Here is a 19102-nt window from a genome sequence, read left to right on the forward strand (position 1 = left end):
GATGCTAGAGCGGATGTTTCGGCTTGAGAAAGCGGGGGCGGACGCGATTGACAGAGACTCTTCCAATAAATTAGTTTTTGACAATGGCAAGCTCGGACTGATGAGAGGTCATGGATTTTGTTTAGTCATTACTCCGTTTTGAGGCACCACCAGGGATGCTTGAGCTGGACCCAAAGAGAGAAAATACCTCGGTTCGACAACGGTGAAGCACATGAAACCAATCGCAGCCATATACGGAAGAGCATGTCTACGATAGACGATGCTGAGTATCCAACGAGCCAAGTAGTTTAGTTTCTAGTTTCTGTCGTTCCAGTTGCGCTGGAAATGTCTCAAATATGACGCTCTGGTTGCGGAAGTCCAGATCTTACAAACCTAGATCACCAGCCAGAGCATGGCGATGGACAAGTTCAACCAGTCCACTGCACCTGTCGAGCCATCGACCTGACCCACGAAACTTGGGGAGAGCCGTGACTGTTTGTTGAACAAGTGACAGCCGCCAATTACTGGTCTGTTCTTATAAGACGAGAAAAAGGCTCCGGCAGCTTGACGACAGCTATCGCTCCACTGCGTGTCCACAGCCTTGTGCGTCTGGAGTTTTTATGGTAGCCTTGTGAGAAAATGGAGGTCAGCACGATCATCTGGTCCGCTTGTCTGTTTCCCGAGTAAGTGATTGCTTCAACCCAGAATTTGGCCGCGATGTGGTAAGCCGTACTCTCCAAAACACTGGACCAACACGAACACCGTAATGGCGGAGGGGAGACTGAAGGAAGCATGTCCGCTTTCTCTCTGTGTACACGGCTATTGTCCGGTATCGGATTCTTTTACCGGCTTATTGCCCGTCCAACTCCTTTCATACTACTATTGTTCCCCTCACCCCAGTCAAACACTCGAGTATATTTATACAGATTTTTGCAAATACGCACTCCTGATAGCTCGAGGCTGCGCTCTTCCCAATCTACCGTTTTATTGTCTCTGGAGAAGCTCCAAGAACAACCGTAGGGCAATAATGGCGAAGAGTACATCTCACCTAAACGGCGAAACCACTGCCCCAGGGCCTCAAGTGATACCAATCCAGACAACCGAGGTCCCTACATATACAATCATCCAAGCAGACGGTGTCTACCCCGTGCGCTCCATCCTTACCAAACAGTCCTTCTGTGCGCCTCTCGAACGATGTTTCAGCTGATACTATCATGTTTAGGACGACGTTGTTGAACAGGAAATCTTCACGGCAAACCCACCGCATCCCTATAAGTTGAACTATGTCTCAACCCACCTGTTCCCGACCGGCACACCTTTTCCAAAACCATGGTCCTCTATCCCCAAGGACTTACGAGACCAAGTCGATGGGATTATGGTCCTCAAGATGGGGTTCACGGCTGAGGACGTCGAGTTGTTCCCCAAGTTGAAAGTGTGAGTATCTATTCACCACTCCCCTTGTCAATGGTGCGAATATCTCGATGTGGTGAATGGGTTGGGCGCTTACACGGATGGTTCGATTGTTGGTAGGATAGTCAGAATGGGCGTCGGGTATGATCGTCTAGACCGAGTCGCGCTGGCGAAGAAGGGGGTCACGGTGTGCAACGTGCCAGGTTCGGCTTTTCCCTTGGTGTCTTTCGTCTCATGTCGTTTCCCCGTCCCCACCCCTGACCCGACTTGATGGGGAGTTCGCTCACTCACTCTGTGATACGGTGTGACCTGCATAGACTATGGCACAGCCGAAATAGCAGACCACGCACTGTCTCTCGCTCTCTCTCTGCGGCGTGGGGTCCTCCTGCACCACGACCGCCAGCGCCAACCCTATGTCTACCCGTGGATGTACATCGACACTCCACTCGTCTCGCGCATCCAACAGGCTACATTCGGCATCTTGGGACTTGGGAGAATCGGGACCGCCGCGTGTCTCCGCGCAAAGGCATTTGGCTGGAACGTCCTGTTCTACGACCCATACCTACCCAACGGCGTCGACAAGGCCCTGGGCATCGAGCGCACAAAGGACATCACCGAGCTGTTTCGTAGGAGCACAAATCTCAGCATCCACTGTGCGTGCACGCGCGAGACACGCGGCATGATCGGCTGGGACCTGGTCAAGCTGATGCCGCGCGGCTCCGTGCTCGTGAATACGGCCCGCGGTGAGGTGCTGCAGCTCGACGCCGTGGAGCGCGCATTGAGGGAAGGTATCCTCGCCGGCGCGGGCCTCGACGTCCTCCCTGAGGAACCCATCCCCGAGCACAACGTCCACCCCCTCATCAAAGCGTACCGCGAAAAGGAAGAATGGCTGCTCGGGAGGATGGTCCTCACCTGCCACACGGCGTTCTACAGCCCACAAAGTTTCGTCGACATTCGGGTCAAGAGCGCGCAGACGATGCGGGAGGTCTTGATCGATGGGTTGCAGAGTAATGTCATTACACCGGATATGCTGTAGCAATAGGCATGCCTCAACGGACGCATGCATCTGCTATCCCTTTGCTATCCGGGCGACGTTAACCTTTTCATTATCGTCGTTGGAGCATATATATATATATATACGTATATCGCGACTGCGTATGTACATTCCTGCCTGGCAATTGCTCCGCCACTACGGACTTGCTATGTATGAAGAACTAGCCACGGGGCGGGGCACGGGCGGGATCACCATTGCCTCAATGTTCCCCGTTTCTGCCTGGCATTCCCGCTGAAGAGGGTCCCGTCATAGTCTGTCCCATTGTTGGGGTAGTTGATGGTGTAGTTGGCGAAGCAGACGTAGTCGTAGTTGCTTGCGTCGTACGCGCTGGCCTGGCTCTTCAGGAACGAGCTCAGTGGACACATGCCGTCGCTGCGGTTGCCGCAATACCCGCCGCGGATGGTGGACAGCGGCAGGATGCCGTTGTTCAGCCGCATGCGGATGAACTTGTGCGTTGCGTCGTTCGCGCTGTACCCGTACTGCGTCGGGTAGTACTGCGTCTGCGACGAGTTCTTGGGCACGGGGTTGCCCGAGCCGCACCCAATCACTTCTGTCACCAGCCGCGCCGAGAAGGGCGTCAGGTGCGACAGGATGAAGTGCCGGTTCGGGTCTGGTGGGTACTGCGTGAGGGAGGGCGGGTCGCGGAGGTAGTCGAGCGAGGCGGCCGTGAGCACTGATATGATGATGTCGTCGTGCGAGAAGTCGGCGTAGAATTTCTGCCCCAGCGGGAACGAGCGCGAGTTGTTGGTCAAGCTGCTGTTGACGCTCGAGTTGGACACCATAATGTATTGGCTCTGCAGCCTCGCTAGGAGTTCCTGCAGGTAGCCGATACCCTGGGCCCGTCCCGTCGGGTTGCCGTACGAGTAGTCGTAGTAGTACTCGATGTCAAGGGTGCTCTCGAACCCGGACCATTCGTCCTCCGTGAACAAGGTACAGAAGTCGGACCGGCCCAGATAGTTGGACTCGTACGCACAGATGCTCCTAGTTCCTCGTCAGCTGGGTGGTGTAAAACGCAACGGGGCACATGACATACTGCATGGCATATGTGTCGTTTATCGTCAGATTAAACCCAGTTGGAACGTATTGGGAAAGCCGGCTTTGGGCGCTAGACAGGTAGAGTGGCAGGTAGCTCAACAAATCGAGATCTCCCAGGTACCCGGTGACTGGGTTGTTGTCATTGAAGCACGAGTCGTAGGATGCCAGGGTATTGTTTTCGGTTCCGCCCTCTGGGACGACCACCACATGGAAAGGGCTGGAGAAATTGGCTAGGGACGGATCCGGAGTGAACTGGTAGCTCGGGCCGAAGAATCCCAATGCCCAACTGATCTGGGTGTTCTCGATGCGGGACTGTCCCGTTGTCCTCAGCGTCAGTTTGGGTCGGTTGGTACCATTGGCGTAGGTCGCGTTGTACGCCACTTGACCCTGGGTAGCATTGTAGAGCGTGCGGCCATATCGGTTCCAGAAAGTGACACCGGCCATGAAAGACTGGGAAGCACCAATTCCCGTGAGGTAGTCTCGCGCAAGCTCATAGCGGTATGAATTCAAAAAGCCGAGCGGGCCAGTAAACTGGGAGGAAGAGTTGGTTTGAGTCCAGTTCATGACCTTGGCGGCAAAGTTCGCATCGTTTGGCCCGTCGTCAAAGGTGCCGCCGGGGAAGCGAGCGCCGTGGCGTTGCAGGAGATGAGCTTGCTCGACTTGACACCCATCTGGCAAGCCAACATCACTCACGCCAAAGTAGTCCTCAGCATTGTCCGCATATGGTGTGATCTGGCCCCAGTATTGCTGGACGATGGAAATGTCAGTAAGAAGGTCCGACGACGAGTTTGTACTGGTCTGGCGTCGTTGGCGTTGGCGGGGAGTAGGCGACGAGGCTGCAAGAGAAGGGAGCGCAGCCAGCAGAGCCCAACGGAAATACATTTTGCTTGCACTGTCACGGTTAGCTCTGCAGGGAAAGGACCAAGGGGTAGAGGAGGAGATATGGTAGCAAGGTGGAGGAGAGCTTTCGAGCTATTGTACTCGGTACCACTGCTGAAGTGCGCAGAGTGCTCCAGCCGTTGAGCCGTCTGGAGCTTGCGGAAGGCGCTGGTGACGACAAAAGAGCCATGGCCATCATCGAGCCATGGCCATCATCGGCTGCCATAGGTAGAGCCATCGCTCAGCTCACAGCTTGCAGAAAGCTTGTAGGACGTCACCAAATCGAACTGCAGGTGTGTGACCAGGTCAACCTTGGAGAGCAGCGAGGCAGCTCGAGCCGTGTGGGGGGGGGGGGGTGCAGGCAGGTGGCTGCCAAAGGGAAAGGCGGCCGTAGGATCTGCTAGGCGATGGAGTCGCACGAATGCTGCAGGGTGGCGGTGATGCCAATGGGGAGCTTTGTGAGAAACGTTTGGAGAAATGGTTGTCCCTCTCTCGAGTCTTCGGCGCAACCTGGTCCGGCGATCGATCTACATGTGGCTCCTCAGTCCTGGCCAACTTGACAAGCTTGCTGCTGAAGCTGTCAATGAAATGCATCAGTGCTCATCAGATAATCTAAGGTGGTGTAGGGCGAGAGGGGTCCCTGGGAGTATGTCCAGCATCATGGGTTGGGTTGGAATCTGTGCCTCGACGCACTCTGTGATTCTCCTAGGTAGGTAGGCCTCTGTTTTCTGGGTAGAGCTTCCATCCATTCCCTCCTCTTCTCTCCTGTCTCTTGTCTCGGGTGCTTTCCGGCCTGGCAAGAGCTTCTTTCTTGGTCGGTGCCGGCGACGTCAGCTTCATCTTCATCGGCACCATCGGTTCGTCTTCTGCTACCCGCGGCGACCTTGGTGTGATGGTGGTGGCACCGAGGCACTCGAATGCCATGGTACTAGGCGAGTGGAGGAGAGGGAAAGTAGGGGCCGATCAAGTAGCAAAGGGCGTCTCTCGTTGGCTATTCTCCATAGCATGAAGCTGGCTCGACAATTGCGTTGAGTCAAAGGTAAAGTCCTGACGCAGTCAGCGGCTCTGGCTACACCTGGGGTTCACGTCTCCGTGGGAGTCGTCTTCAGTCTCTGCATGTTCTGTGAGAGCATGAAAGGTTGAAGGGTGAATAGGAGCAGGCATTCAACCGAATAACTAGCCAGTACCCGTACAGAGACGCGTACCTCGTACCTTGTAGAAATTCGGGAACAGTGACAGGTTGAGAAAGGTGGTCGCACTGTTGGGGGATTGCCAGACACTTCCCCCGCCAAATGAAACGCAGCCACGCAGGCTCGTCAAATCCCAGCAGCACAGCTGCCCGCCCTGCATTGCGCAGCTCCTCCTTCATCCTCACCACCAGCACCTCATCTATTTCTCCTCCAATATCGTGCTCTGCACCTGTCGGCATGCACGTAGTTGGGCTCTGGCCTCATCGTTGGCTCGACTCCATATCTTACATGCCACGAACCCTTGCCCTTGCCCTTTGGGTTGCAACCTCAATGCGAGTCCCCGTCACAAAGCATCTTCCCTCGTTGCTGAACTCTATACCCTCGCCGCATTCCTGAAGGTTGGTTTATCTGATGGCATGACGGTCTCGCTGATGCGTTGTTTGTCTTGAAATCCGGAAAAAGCATGGATGCTCGAGCAGACACGTCGTCGGGCCGCTTTAGAGGGCAATGGGCATTCCTTTCCGCGCCTTCGCCTTCGGCCCATGGATCAAGGTCTCTCCCGCCATCTTCCAGCTACCTGCGAAGTGACCACAGCAATGTTTCCCCTCGACCGGCCGCCCTTCACTTCCACCAGCTCAATGCATCCCGCTCCAGCCTAACCAGGCACGCTCAGACCCCGTCCATCGGTGGCCGCTCGACTACAACTAACCTTTCTCAACCCGTCCTCGTTCGTGTCCATTCCGACGATGCATCTCTCCAGATCCGCCCACCAAGGCCGAGGTCCAAACGCGGCGTTATGAACAACGAGTTGCCCCCTGTCCACGAATTCAGCTTTCGAGGCATCTTGGCTGCAATCGAAGAGGACATTGAAGAAGACGTCAATGCGATATCTGAAATCCTCGGGAGGAGCAGACTGGTGTTGGCAGACCAGCATGACAGTCACTTGCCTCCCCAAGGCGAGATTAGGGCCATGAGCAGCCCTTTACAGGCCGTGGCTGAGGCAAGCGCAAGCAACGAACGCCTGGCCGCCGCAGCAGATGACGTTCTTATCCTCCGAGAAGATGCAAGTCTCGTCGACGGAAGTCATACGGGCTCCTTCGCATATGGCTTGCTTGAGAGACTACAGGCTGTCCCACGCACCAGGCGCGTGGGAAGCGAGACCTTGGGCGCGCTGCCCTCGAGGCCGGGGACAGGCTCAATTCGCCATAATTCGGCGCCACCAATTCTACCGGATGTGCCACCAGTTGTGGAAGACCACGAGCGCCTTGCGCTGCCTGGACTGTCACGCTCGTCTCGCCGCTTGCTTCAGAGCTCCGTAGCGGAGCATGAGGTAGAAGAAACTCCGTCCAGAGCAACCGATGCCGTGGTGTCAGAGACGTACCTGTCTGCCGGAGCAAATGCAGTCATGATATCTGACCCTCCTGTCGTTTCAGAGGGCGGTCGCCACTATCCACTGTACAGTTATGACGACAGCGGACTATTTGAAGGACCCGTCCCTCCTTGTCCGCCCCCACCCATGACTCTGCGGGAGAGGTTGCAGTCGTTAATTCCTAGGATGGAGTTGCTCAATTTCGTGCCCTGGGCCCATGGACAAACCAGCCGCGCGATGAGCGCAGAGTCCCAACTTCGGGAAATACTCGACAAGCACCAACGGTCGCGAGAATCGCGGCGAAATTTGGGGACAGCCGCAGAGAGCCCGGAAATGTACGAATAATTTCTTGGACCATAAAAATCTACTTTGGCTTCACTTCTATTTGCAGGTGACGTTGCGCAGTGATCATTTCAGATTGGAGTGTTTTGCTGGTAGACATATCGACATTGTTCGCGCATGAGCGTGAGAGATACCAGAAATAAGAGTCTCGAGCTCACTTCTTCAGTTCTCATGGACCTACCATTTTTCGTGTCTCAGTCTCGATCTTGCTCCCTGTGCCAGCGGCAACTGGCGGCTCTGCGCAGGAGATAGTGAGCTGAAGCTTGACATCATCCATTTCAAGTCTCTGCAAGAGTGCAACGGACCTCATTGTTCATCGGCTCAAGCTGTTGGGGGATCCGAACTATCTTTTATCAGCATGTATGGCCTGCGAGGCTCCAGAAGCCGGGTGAGCCTGAGCCTCAGAACCGCCACGGCCTTTCTTTTTCTTTTTGTCTAGCCAACTCTCGGTGTTCAGGCAGATATCTGCAACAACAATCAACTGATCTTGCGTGCTACGTTCGTCTGATCTTGCCTCTGAGGTCGCTATCACCTTGCCCTATGGATAGGATCTCTTTTCGGTGTGACGGTTACAGACCCGAAAACTGTTTGCATGCCAACAGGAAGGAACTGCATCTGACCATGAGGCAGCCAATGATCAGGCATATCACGATGCAAAATGACTGGCCTTTAATCCGATTTCAGATCTCGACCACTCGCCAGAAAGATTCCTGCGAATATGCTGATATCACTATCGTCTACTTGCCTCACCAACAAGGCGACCTTGAAGACATTGGGAAACCGCCGAAAAAGAGTGAAGAGAGCATCTACGTGCACGCCTCGTTCTTGTCCAGAAGACGGATTGCTGAAAATGAAATTGGGAGAGATGTGGTAGTCCACTCGTCCCACGATGAACTGCGTCTACCACATCTAGCACAGAGTCGGATAGATCTGTATCCATGCCGACAGTTCCCTGAATGAATCAGGCACATCGACTTCAGCGAGATAAACCTCAATAATTTCGAGCGCATTCTGAGCAATAGTCTTGGATGATGCAATCCGAAATTCCCGTGCAGCGCATGAGAAGATGGATCATGCTATACTCAGGCCCCCCCTTTGATAGCGAGAGACTTTACAGAGTCAGGATTGCTGTCTACAATTATACCTCGGACTCGAGGTTATCAGTGGTCTATTATGCTGCAAGGAGCATGCCGGCGCGTTCATTCGGCCCTTGGACGAGAACAAAAGCTATACGAGTCAATCCGATGACGTCCGGACTGACTTACGTCAACTCTTTCACCTTATTCGAACTTGCTGAGCAAATGAAGGGCTTGGGCGTACAGTGTCAAATCAAGACAACAGAACAACCGATCCATATCACACCGAACCACCTGTTTCCAACTTGCAAGGTAGTGAATGGTTCTACGGGCAAGTTTAAGATCTATCCCTGTCCCACATTTCATCTTATTCTGTGCCGAGCGAGATATCTATGTCTAGCCAACTTGCAGCAGGAAGTACCAAGGACGAACCAGTGAATCTGGCATCACTTGACCTTGATCAGCACCGTTTTGGTCTCTAGGAAGTTATTCAGACTATGCCCGAAGCCCTCCCTACCCACACCACTACTCTTGAAGCCGCCGAATGGCAAGTCTCTTGCTGTTGTTGGACTTGTGCAGTTGACGGCGACTGTGCCTGCTTCCAATGCCTTAGCAAACCTCATAGCCCGGTTGATGTCCTTGGTATATACAGCGGCGTATAGTCCGAACTCGCTGTCATTGGCTTTGGCGATCACCTCCTCCTCAGTTTTGAAGGTATTGATATTCACGACGGGTCCGAATATTTCCTCTTTCATTACCACGGCATCTTCCGGCGTATGCAAAAAGACTGTTGGTGATACAAAATATCCATGTTGAGTGGGCTCTGAGAGACCGGGCACATCCTGTGTGCCACCGAGGGCAAGTTCCCCACTCGACTTTCCAGCTGCGATATATTTGTGGACCGTGTCGTATTGGACAGAATCGGCCTGCGGGCCATGGTTGGTGTTGGCATCCAATGGATCGCCCGGGGTGACTTTGGCAAACTGTTCCTTGAACGCCTCCACAAATTTATCGGCGAGGGTGTCTTGGACATAAATTCTGCTGTTTGCCATGCAAACTTGGCCACTGTTGAATTGAATGCTATGCTTGGTCTCGTTGACGGCATCTTCAAGGTCACAATCATCAAATATGATGGCCGGAGACTTCCCCCCTAGCTCGAGGACCACATGCTTGAGGTTGGACTTTGCTGCCGCTGCCTGGATGAGCCGGCCTGTTCGACACGAGCCAGTGAAACTCAGGGCTCGGACGTCCATGTGCGAAGATAATATGGCCCCCGACGTCTGACCGTGTCCAGATATGACGTTGATCACTCCTGGAGGGAACCCTGCCTTCTCGATCAGAGTTGCGGCTTTGGCAGACTGAACAAGGCGATTGTCAGCAAGGTGTCTCCGTAACGGATTGGACTCTTCTGCCTTCTACCTGCACCTCGCTTGGCGGTCGTGCGGGCATTAGCTGACGGACCTACATACCGTCAATGGCGCTTTCTCGCTGCTCTTCAGAACAACAGTGTTGCCCGCTGCAAGAGCCGGGGCAACCTTGTTTGCGAAGAACACAAGCGGGACGTTCCAGGGGATGATGGCGGCGACAACTCCGTACGGCTGTTTGAATGTCATGTTGACAAAGCCCGGGGTGTTCAAGCTGCTGACGCCCTGCGCCTCGTACCCGGCCTCTGCGTAATGCTCAAACGTGCTTGCGGCGGCTCGGTTGTCGAAATATGTTGATACTGGCCGACCCATCGAAAGGGCCTCTAAGCGAGAGAACTCCTCTCCGCTTTCGACCAACAGGGCTGCCAGTCTTTTGAAATACGTGCCTCTGTCGGCAGGAGAGAGTGCAGACCATGCCGGAAAGGCTGCTTTGGCGGCGGCTACAGCCGCATCAGTGTCCTTTTCGCTAGCCTCATGCACTAAAGGCCAAAGATTAGTATTGCATATCATTTTCTTCGTGCGTCGATGTTGGTGATTTACCCTCAGCGACAACTTCCCTTGTCGTTGGTGATCTTATAGGGAACGTTTTCCCATCTGACGACTCAACAAACTATGCCATCATCAATACGGCCATCTGCAACGTGTCAAAATCCCGAGTACATACCTTGCCATTGATGAACAGCCTTGTCTCGATCTTGTCAATGGAACCCATCTTGGCTTGCTCCGGACTGGCGAATGCGACCTTTGTTTTGCTGCAAACAGCAACGTCGGCGCATTTCAGCTTAAGAGTACTAAAGAGCCACACAAGTCATTTCTAAGCGTCAACAGCATTTTAGACACTGCCGACCGTGGACGGAGATAATACGCCTCTGGACTCCACCGGAAACGGCACCCGAGGGACCCGGCGAATACCCGACAAAATGGTACTCCATCTATCTCAAATTGTTACCATGTCAGAGATACGAGTGGGGCATGGGGCTCGCTGGGGACATGGGGCTTCCAGTCCCTGATACGCCTTGTCTTCAACTAAGGTGGCCGTTCGACTTCCAATGGGCACCATTTCAATCTCTCAACAACAAATCTTAACTCCGAGAAATGTCTAGCCTTTGTCACCTCTAGGCTTACGAACACCTCCGGAACAGCAAGACAAAGCCCGGCCATCATCAATCCATCAAAGAATTCATCCATAATCGGCCGCCCACGGACGTTTCGGATGATAGTCATGCCGGTGTATCGCAGAAGAAGCAGTTCACGAGTGCAGAGGTCGACAAATGCACAAATTACCTGCTGGAGTAAGAGAAAGGTCAGCTGTGACCTTCCGTAAAACAATTCCATTCATATGAGTCGAGCATCTCTGTCTTGTTGCTCAATCCTAGCAATTTCGTGGCTCCCGTTTATGCAATTGGATACAGCACCATTGACTCCATTGTGCCCATTCTTACCCAGCTCCTGTGCGCGGATCTGCCAGGGCAAAGGCTCTTTCGCTGGCTCAGCTGGTCCAATATCGCCCGAGTCGGACCTTCTTTTCTGCCATTCATCGATGTCTCTATGGTCGACGAAATTGCCATGTAAGCCCAACTTCAGTTTGAAAGGCAGGTGTATCACTCCCAGCGGTCCTTTGGCCACGTTTAGTGCATCCATAATAACGATGTCGTTCCGAAGGACGTCGAGATGGTTGAGTAATGCAATGAGATAGCCTTCTCCCTCAGCACCTCCCTCCTTAGGTACGAATACGGGCTCTTGAAAGGTCGCGGTTGGTCCTCCGAAGAAAACATCCTCAGTCCTGTCATCCCAACTGTAATGGCCTAAGCAATTGAACAAGCCTCCTGCCGGCGAGCCACATTTTGCAAAATCATAAGGCTTCGTCGGGTCGACTTTTGCCTGCCAAAAGTGATTGTATTTCTTGGTCACGAACCGGTCGTCGATCCGAGAGAACTCACCGTTCGTCATCCAAGTCTCTGCGGGGGTGACTCTTGTTCCCGACTTAGCTTTGGGGTCAAATATCCATCGAGTGGTCGGACTTTGCAGTTGATTGCGCTTGGCGAGGGGCCCTTCTTTCTCATTGACAGGTGGGAAGAAGAAGAATACATTGCCGTCCGCAACAGTGAGATCGAAGACAATGTGGCCATCTTCATTCTCATAGCATCCTGCGATATGACCATGGAATCCTGTGTGTGAGATTGCTCAACATGCCAATGCGATCAAGATTTGGAAGATCATGCACTCACCGTTATCAGCCCTAAACCAAACAATGTCCTCTGGTTGTCCACCCCGTCTAGGAACAACACCATACCACTGGTCTTCGTTTGGATCCCACGCCCAGTGGTTACCTCCGTTCTTCAGCCTATCCATGCCGGTCCACTTAATGGGCGTCAACGGCAACACCATGTAATTCTTGCTGACACCACAGTCATGGATCATTCCACAAAATGGGGCCTTATACCAGCATTCCTCGGTCTTCTTGCCATCTTTGTCCATCGTCCAAACCACAACATCGTTCGAGCCATCATGGCCATCTCCACCAGCCTCGTATGCAAAGCACAGCATTTCTCCTGTGTCTGGGTCGAACTTGGGATGCGCTGTAAAGGTAGGTGTGAGGATTTGACCTTCGAAGTCGTATCGGCCGATTGTTTCGAGAGTAACGGGGTCCATGATATACGGAGGGCCATCTTCCTTGCTTGCCAGCAATACGCCGCGCCAGAAGGTAATGTTCGTGTTTGCCGCCGTCCGGATCACGCCTTTCACCGTCTCGTTGTCCGTGAAGGGATTCCTATACCTTCCAAACAGGGCTCTTCTCGCGCTTGTCTCTGCTTTATACCGGTCCGTCTGAACATACCGTTGTTTGAAGTCCGCGTGACCGTTCTGGATCCTTATCGCGGTGACGCTCCCATCGCCGTTGAAATGGATGTCATCCTCGAATATGGGCGGAAACCGGTGGTCGGGCTGGATGCGGTAAAATGTACCGTTTATCTCAGGCGGGATGGTGCCCGTGAATTCCAAGTCATAAACGTCTCCTTCCAAACGCGACGGTTTATTGAAGCCTTGAAAGACAGTTGTGTCTGGGTACTTGACCTGGTCGGTGGCTCTAATCCCGTCTTTGTAGTTGCTCGAGACGAGTTGAGGAGCGAGATCGTAGATGTGTGCCATTGTTGCAGCGAGGTCGGCGGCGAGGCTTGGGCAGAGACAAACAAGGAGGTATGATGGGTAAAAATCGGTGGTCTTTTTTCTCTTATCCCTCTTCCCCTTCTATCATTACATCTTCTTCGCCATTATCGTCTTATTCTTCTCGCTCACTCCTCCACGGGATATAATATCAGGATATTATCCATTCCTGACTGTCTGACGCTCGTATGTACGTATTAAGACGTCTCTCTCCTACAAAACCGGTATGTAGCCATATGGTTTTTGCGATTCGACCGGCCGAATCTGGGCTCGTACCTTTGCATGCTCGATAGGGTGATCCGTCCTCAATTCGGCATGTGGGCGTACACAATGCAACTGCCGATCGATCCAACAGGGTTTCTTGCCTTGCCGCCACCACCACCACTCCCCCTCCATCTCCCCTCTTCCATCTCGGGGCAAGAAGAGGGGGCCAAAGAGGCACAAAAAGAGAACCAAGAAAAAGAAATCCATTATCAGATTCGGGAGGTGGAAAGTCTGGAATGGCCCACGGCCGCGGTGTCCTGTTTCCCCCTTTAATGTTTTCAACTCTTTTTTGTTTCCTTCCACACGTCCAGCTAGTCTGCATGGGTCTCAAGAGGCATTTCCCTGGGTAGGAAACTAGAGTGTTAGCTAACTAGCTAGCTAACTCCGCTCTATATGGAGTATGGTGTATGGAGTGCGGAGGTGTTTGTTGTGTGTGTTATACCTCGTACAACTTCTGTAGACACTCTACGGATCATCGTGCCCTGCGCGAGAGACCTCAAGTTCCAAGATGTCTTGGCTGCGGAAGGCCCCCTTTTGTTTGTATGAAGGGTGTATCTGTGACAAACTACGAACAAGGATGCGGAGAGAGGTGTTCCATTTTTCGGGAGCTTCACAGAGATTTTGTCGATGATGGCCGATCTCGTTGAGTAGAAAGAGAAAGTGCAGTGTTTTCACGTCTAATGGCTCTCTGGTGCTGCGACGAGTTCGGTCCCCTTGCATTCTGACTCCTGTGTTCGATGGACACTGTAAATTCCTGACTGGCCAGAGCATATCAAGTTCATATGTAGGTTCCTAGACTAGCAGCATTCCCTCCGGTCACCGCGCAACATGATATGGAAAACGCCAGCATCCGTTTGACGTTAGCCCCCCCCCCCCCCCCACGTGCCAGTCTCCAGGGTGGTCAGGGTCACGCCGGCGCGCTATCCGCAATCTCGCCGTTCTCGACCACGGCCTTCTTCGCCGCTTCGGCCTCCTTCTCCAGCTGGTCCTTGGGCAAGGCAATGCTCAGCGGCGGCAAGCTGGTGCTGACGTCCTCGCCATACTTTGGCGCGCGCAGATCGTCCGGGTTCACCATGTGTCCGGTGACGGGGTGTGCGTAGTGGAAAGGTACGACGCGCGTGTCAGGCCACAGCATCTTCTGTTCGATCAGCTCATCCGGACCCATGGGGTCTTCTGGAAACGTCCTGGTCGGCCAGGGGACGTAGTTTTTCTTGGTGTGCGCCCATCCGCGCTCAAAGTCGGCGTGCCAGAAGGGGAAGTATCGGTAGCGGAAGGGCTTCCACACGCCGTCTTCTTTGATGTACTCGTTCTCATATAGCCCGCCCTCCCACCACTGCGCGTGCCCCCGCGGGTGCTCCTCCTGGATCGACTGGTGCGTGCCGGCCGACATGAGCGCGCGGATCCGCGCCCACGCCCTCGTCCCCGAGGGGTCCACGTCCACAATGTCTTGCATCATCGGGTGGTCGAGCAGGAAACCGTGAACGGGCCCGTTGCGGCCCTTGACGAAGTGCGTCTGGAACCGCCCTATGTAGAGGCGCCGGATGCCTTCCTTGCGGCGGTAGCGCGAGCCCAGGAATTCGACGTATGCGTCCGGGTGGTTGGAGAACATGTCGACGACCTACTTTTAAGACTTCCCGTTATGTTTCTTGCTCCTTCGGTTTTTTTCCTTACGTCTTTGCGTGGCTGGGGTGGCGAGAGGGGGCGTATTCAACTGACCTCATTGTATAGACACTTGTCAAGGTAATATCCATATTTGAAGTGGACCTTTCTGATTTCGGCCTCGTCTAGGATCATGGTTGTCTGAGCAACACTTCATCCCCTTTTTGGTGTTTTGCTTACCCTCTACTTTCTGCAGTTTGGAATGTAGTCTCTTGACTTCAGCCTTGAGCTCGGCGAGCTCGGCCTCCATTATGTGCCTGTCTGTCTTCTATTCCCGCTAATTCTTTTGCTTTTTTTTCCCCCTACCAAGAGCCGTGGATCGAAAGAGCAGCTACAGTACAGCTTGCCTGAAATGGAGGAACCTTCAAAAGGCCCAACAAAATTGAGGACGTATGCGTAGCTCAACTTGTTCTCGTCGTGTGGTTCTGTCTATAAGAGGGGGATTAACCTTTTGTACAATGCCGCCGTCCTTTCACGACCCGCAAGGTATGTACTCCGCAATTGTCACCCCGATTACTCGCAATGGGCCGTTCTCCGAAAAGAGCGAATGCCCCATTTCGAAACCTGCTAGGGTCCCGCGGTGCTAAACACTTGTACAAAACCAACTCGTCAGAGGGTACTTGCAGGGCGGGGAGGGTCCTCTGAAGCCGGCGTTTTTGATTGACCCATTGTTGGGATTGGTTATGTGCAGGGACCTGAGTACGGGTTGAGGACTTCTAGAGTCCAGCAGACTCCTAGAGCACGTTCCAGGGAGCAGGTCAATAATGAAGCTACGACTGTACCCTCTATGTCTTACGGGGGACCTCATGCTTTCTCATGATGCCCAAGGGGCAGGCACAATGGCGCTGTTGTTTCTTTCTGGGCCGTCACAACTCGCGCGTCTGCTCTTTCCACCACCAGACAGGCCCAGGACACAGTCCTTTCATGTATGTCAACTGCCGAAGTAGCGACCACAGATCCGCTCACTCTTCTGGTTCGCTCGGGCTTGAAACAGATAAGGATTTTCCTCCCTCTTGGGATCGTCGTTCTTCTTCCCCGCTACCCCGCGTGGGGTCCCATACTTTCCGAAAAGGGGGCAGACGAGGCTGTGGAAACGAGGAGTGTTTGACAACCATTCACGTGTTGTCCTCTCTCCATCAGGTATTATGTGATAATCTTCCATTCTGCTATTTCGAGGCTTCGCAAGCTTGTCAATCACGGGTTCCGAAGCAAGAAAACCTCCCGTGGGCGGAGCTTTGCCGGCCCTGTGACAAGCATACGCATATAGCGGGCTTGAAGATTTTTCCATTCACCGACTTCCAAATCTATCTTTCTTGACTTTCCCGCCAACCCACACTTTGGCCAGATTCCTATCATCCCCTGTCATGACCCATTTCTCCCAGATCCGCCTGATGCCTTCGGGGCTCTGGCTTTCACCATCCAGCATAGTGTGTACCCCATCAAAATGCCCAGACTCGTGGTGGTAGGGGTCACTCATGTCGACCAAGATTGCATCCAACTGTTTTCCAACCTCAAACGATCCGAATCTGTCCTCAATCCTCAGGACCCTTGCACCTCCCAGCGTCGCCATGTAAAAGACCTCTTCTAGTTTTAGTCTTCCCTCCTTACCCCCCGACAACATTTCCCGTGCGTTACCCACAATCAAAGCGAGCCGCATTGCGTCCATGATACTGCACGAAAACCCACCGCCAGAATCAGTGCCCAATCCGATTTTGGTAATCCCGTCGGATAATAATTTCCGGATCGGGGCTGCCATGAAGCCACCACCGACAGTGGTGTTTGAAGCTGGGCAATGGGCTATGCCACAGTCCCGTTGCTTTATTTTTGCCTGGTCGGCCTCGCTGAGAAGTGTACAGTGTGCAAGCACTGAATTGCGGTCAAACAGCCCATAATGCGCGTATAAGTCGGCTTCGCAGCTGAATTCCTCGTACTGTTTTAACGTGGCATCGATTTCTTGTTGAGCTTCGCAGAAGTGAGTTTGATTGGCGATCCCTTGTCCCGCGCTATAGGCGTGCTCGTACTCCTTGGCCAGTTTGCCTAGCTCGGTCAATGATTCCGGCGTACAGCTTATTGCGAACCGGGGTGTCAGGATTGGCCTGACAACGTCTCCTTTCTCGTCAACGGCTCGACAATGCTGGATTATTTCTCTTGTTCCTTCTACCGCTGCCGCGGTATCTTCTCTGTAGTATTCCGGGTTGGTCTCGGTATTATCCATGCACGTCTTGCCCACGAATGCACGTTGGCCCTTATCGAGACAAACATCCACGAGAGTCTTCGTTGCTGGCGTGTGCAGGCTGCCGAAGTAGCATGCGGTGGTGACGCCCTGGCGGAGGCCCATCTCCACACACCTTGCGTAGACTTGCCTCGCGTAGTCAGTGTCGTGGAATTTCGCCTCGTGTGGGAAGGTAATCTGGTCAAGCCAGTCCAGGATATGGAGACCTTGGCCAAGGCTGCGCATCGAGAATTGAGGTGCGTGAACATGAGTATCAATGAAAGACGGGACAAGGAACTGGTTGGGAGATTCCAGGCGAACGACAGGTATACGGGCATCAGGATGGTTAATCAACGCCGGAACTATACCCTCCAGGGCTCGGCCATCTTCCGTCTGGAAATGTGGATAGATGTGGCTTATCCTGCCTTTATCATTAACGATGATCAGCGTATCGTCGAGAATTTCAATCTCTGACGGGGACCGAGAGTGGATCAAGGTCCCGTAGTATGCAAATGGGCCTTCCATAACTGTCAAGGCGCAGAGGATGCGTAGTTCTTTTGTGAAGCGAGCGCATGAAAGAGTTGCCGTGTACTAGTCCGTGCCTTGCGGAACAATAAACCCCACTGTGAAGCTTAGGAAGCCTGTAGGTCGATCGTCTCAATTCGGAGATTTTTTACCCACATTCGGTTCACCTGCCAATTCCGGAGTACTCCTTAACCCCTCCAGCCTTGCCCTTCCTCAAGCCTCTTCTCCCCCCTTTCCAAATGCTGACCTTATTCAGCTTTGAAAGACAAGAAGCTTTTCAAACAACCGGACTGCACTGATTTTTGCATGAGCGCAAGGAGATTCCGATTTTGGCATCCACATTCCAGATAGGTGGCAATTTCTGGGGTTGAGCACTCAGCCTTTGCATCTGCCGGGTCAAGGCTGCTCAGAGGTTGTCAAACTCCTTCTTTTTGCCATCTGATACAAGTTTCAAGCAATCTTTCAGATGCGATCCCCCATATCGTGATACATGTCGGATTTTCTCTGCCTTGATTTGAGAAAGTGACAAGGAAGCTCAGCACCGTGCTCCAGTGGGGGAAGACATATCAAACTGGTGGCGGCAAGGCGAGACTCCCTACTCTGTCAAACCAATTCCGTTAATCCGGCACTCTCCATGTCATTGCGCTTAGCTGTTTTGGCCTGCAGCTCTGACCTCTGCACCTCGATCTTTTTCATCTTGAGCCGGTTCTTCACCCTTTACTTCTTTGCCTTTGGCATCTTCTTTACCTTTGGACTCTTCGCTTTCGGCCTCTGTCTTGAATACAATTTCCATTTCTCGGTAGTAGGTCTCTTTCAACTGCTTCATGGCATTCAAATACCTCCGATGTCTCTCCTCATTCTCCTGTTTCGCTTTTTTTCTCAACTTGCACTTGAAGAGAGAAATGTTTTTCATAATGTGATCATATTTCCTTTGGCCGGTTCTCTCCTTTTTCTCATATTCAGCAGCTGTGGCGGAGAATTCAGTTGCCTTCTTGATGAACACTTCTCTTTTGCGAGCAAATCCTTTTTGTAGCCCTAATTCTGCCTTAGCTGCCTGTTGTATCTTTTCAGCCTTGGTTGTCTTCATGGCATCCAAGTGTTGAGCTCTCCTTTGTACTTCTTGCTCCTTGAGGAGCCATGCGATGGTGGATATTGTTGGCTCTGAGCAGGGCCATGCTGAGAAGCTGTAAGTCAAGATCGCCTTCTAGCTGAAGAGGGGGCCTGCCTTGATTTATTGGGAAGGGTAGGTCACTTAGTTTGGATTCGCCGCCTCTATTGTGACCTGGACCGCACCTAGGCTGTGATTTAGATTGATTGTCCTCTGTTGGTTTCTGTTCTACGGTCTGATCATTTGAAGTGTTGCCCTTGTGGGATCCATCTTGTGCAGTCTGGTCTGTGATAGAACGCCGTGATTTCTCTTCGAGCCTTTCCTTAAATGTCTGAACTTCTTCGATTCTTTTGGCAGTCTGCGATTGATCCCTGACGACCATCATACTTCGACCTCCAGAGTTCCTTTGGAGAC

General features: G+C 53.0%; 8 protein-coding genes across 8 annotated transcripts; 2 read left to right on the forward strand and 6 right to left on the reverse strand.

The window, feature by feature from the left end:
* Window positions 1-1006: 1006 nt before the first annotated feature.
* Window positions 1007-2425, forward strand: Z519_08394 (uncharacterized protein; the record flags this gene model as incomplete). Its single annotated transcript, XM_016766122.1, has 4 exons — window positions 1007-1126; window positions 1202-1413; window positions 1510-1592; window positions 1707-2425. 4 exons carry the CDS (start codon window positions 1007-1009, stop codon window positions 2423-2425), a joined length of 1134 nt encoding a protein of 377 aa, XP_016617280.1.
* Window positions 2426-2631: 206 nt separating this feature from the next.
* Window positions 2632-4360, reverse strand: Z519_08395 (uncharacterized protein; the record flags this gene model as incomplete). Its single annotated transcript, XM_016766123.1, has 2 exons — window positions 2632-3424; window positions 3477-4360. The coding sequence occupies 2 exons, from the start codon at window positions 4358-4360 to the stop codon at window positions 2632-2634; spliced, it is 1677 nt and encodes a 558-aa protein (XP_016617281.1).
* Window positions 4361-6010: 1650 nt separating this feature from the next.
* On the forward strand, window positions 6011-7261 carry Z519_08396 (uncharacterized protein; the record flags this gene model as incomplete). The annotated part of the gene is made up of 1 exon (XM_016766124.1): window positions 6011-7261. The coding sequence occupies one exon, from the start codon at window positions 6011-6013 to the stop codon at window positions 7259-7261; it is 1251 nt and encodes a 416-aa protein (XP_016617282.1).
* A 1519-nt stretch (window positions 7262-8780) lies between these two features.
* On the reverse strand, window positions 8781-10470 carry Z519_08397 (uncharacterized protein; the record flags this gene model as incomplete). The annotated part of the gene is made up of 4 exons (XM_016766125.1): window positions 8781-9692; window positions 9804-10237; window positions 10299-10368; window positions 10423-10470. 4 exons carry the CDS (start codon window positions 10468-10470, stop codon window positions 8781-8783), a joined length of 1464 nt encoding a protein of 487 aa, XP_016617283.1.
* Window positions 10471-11093: 623 nt separating this feature from the next.
* Z519_08398 (uncharacterized protein) lies at window positions 11094-12905 on the reverse strand (the record flags this gene model as incomplete). Its single annotated transcript, XM_016766126.1, has 2 exons — window positions 11094-11926; window positions 11987-12905. 2 exons carry the CDS (start codon window positions 12903-12905, stop codon window positions 11094-11096), a joined length of 1752 nt encoding a protein of 583 aa, XP_016617284.1.
* A 1186-nt stretch (window positions 12906-14091) lies between these two features.
* On the reverse strand, window positions 14092-15093 carry Z519_08399 (uncharacterized protein; the record flags this gene model as incomplete). Its single annotated transcript, XM_016766127.1, has 3 exons — window positions 14092-14802; window positions 14901-14968; window positions 15024-15093. 3 exons carry the CDS (start codon window positions 15091-15093, stop codon window positions 14092-14094), a joined length of 849 nt encoding a protein of 282 aa, XP_016617285.1.
* Window positions 15094-16131: 1038 nt separating this feature from the next.
* On the reverse strand, window positions 16132-17580 carry Z519_08400 (guanine deaminase; the record flags this gene model as incomplete). Its single annotated transcript, XM_016766128.1, has 1 exon — window positions 16132-17580. The coding sequence occupies one exon, from the start codon at window positions 17578-17580 to the stop codon at window positions 16132-16134; it is 1449 nt and encodes a 482-aa protein (XP_016617286.1).
* Window positions 17581-18226: 646 nt separating this feature from the next.
* Z519_08401 (uncharacterized protein) lies at window positions 18227-18667 on the reverse strand (the record flags this gene model as incomplete). Its single annotated transcript, XM_016766129.1, has 1 exon — window positions 18227-18667. One exon carries the CDS (start codon window positions 18665-18667, stop codon window positions 18227-18229), a length of 441 nt encoding a protein of 146 aa, XP_016617287.1.
* Between the last annotated feature and the right edge of the window lie 435 nt (window positions 18668-19102).

This window comes from Cladophialophora bantiana (assembly GCF_000835475.1).
Source record: "Cladophialophora bantiana CBS 173.52 unplaced genomic scaffold supercont1.13, whole genome shotgun sequence".
Lineage (NCBI taxonomy): Eukaryota > Fungi > Ascomycota > Eurotiomycetes > Chaetothyriales > Herpotrichiellaceae > Cladophialophora > Cladophialophora bantiana.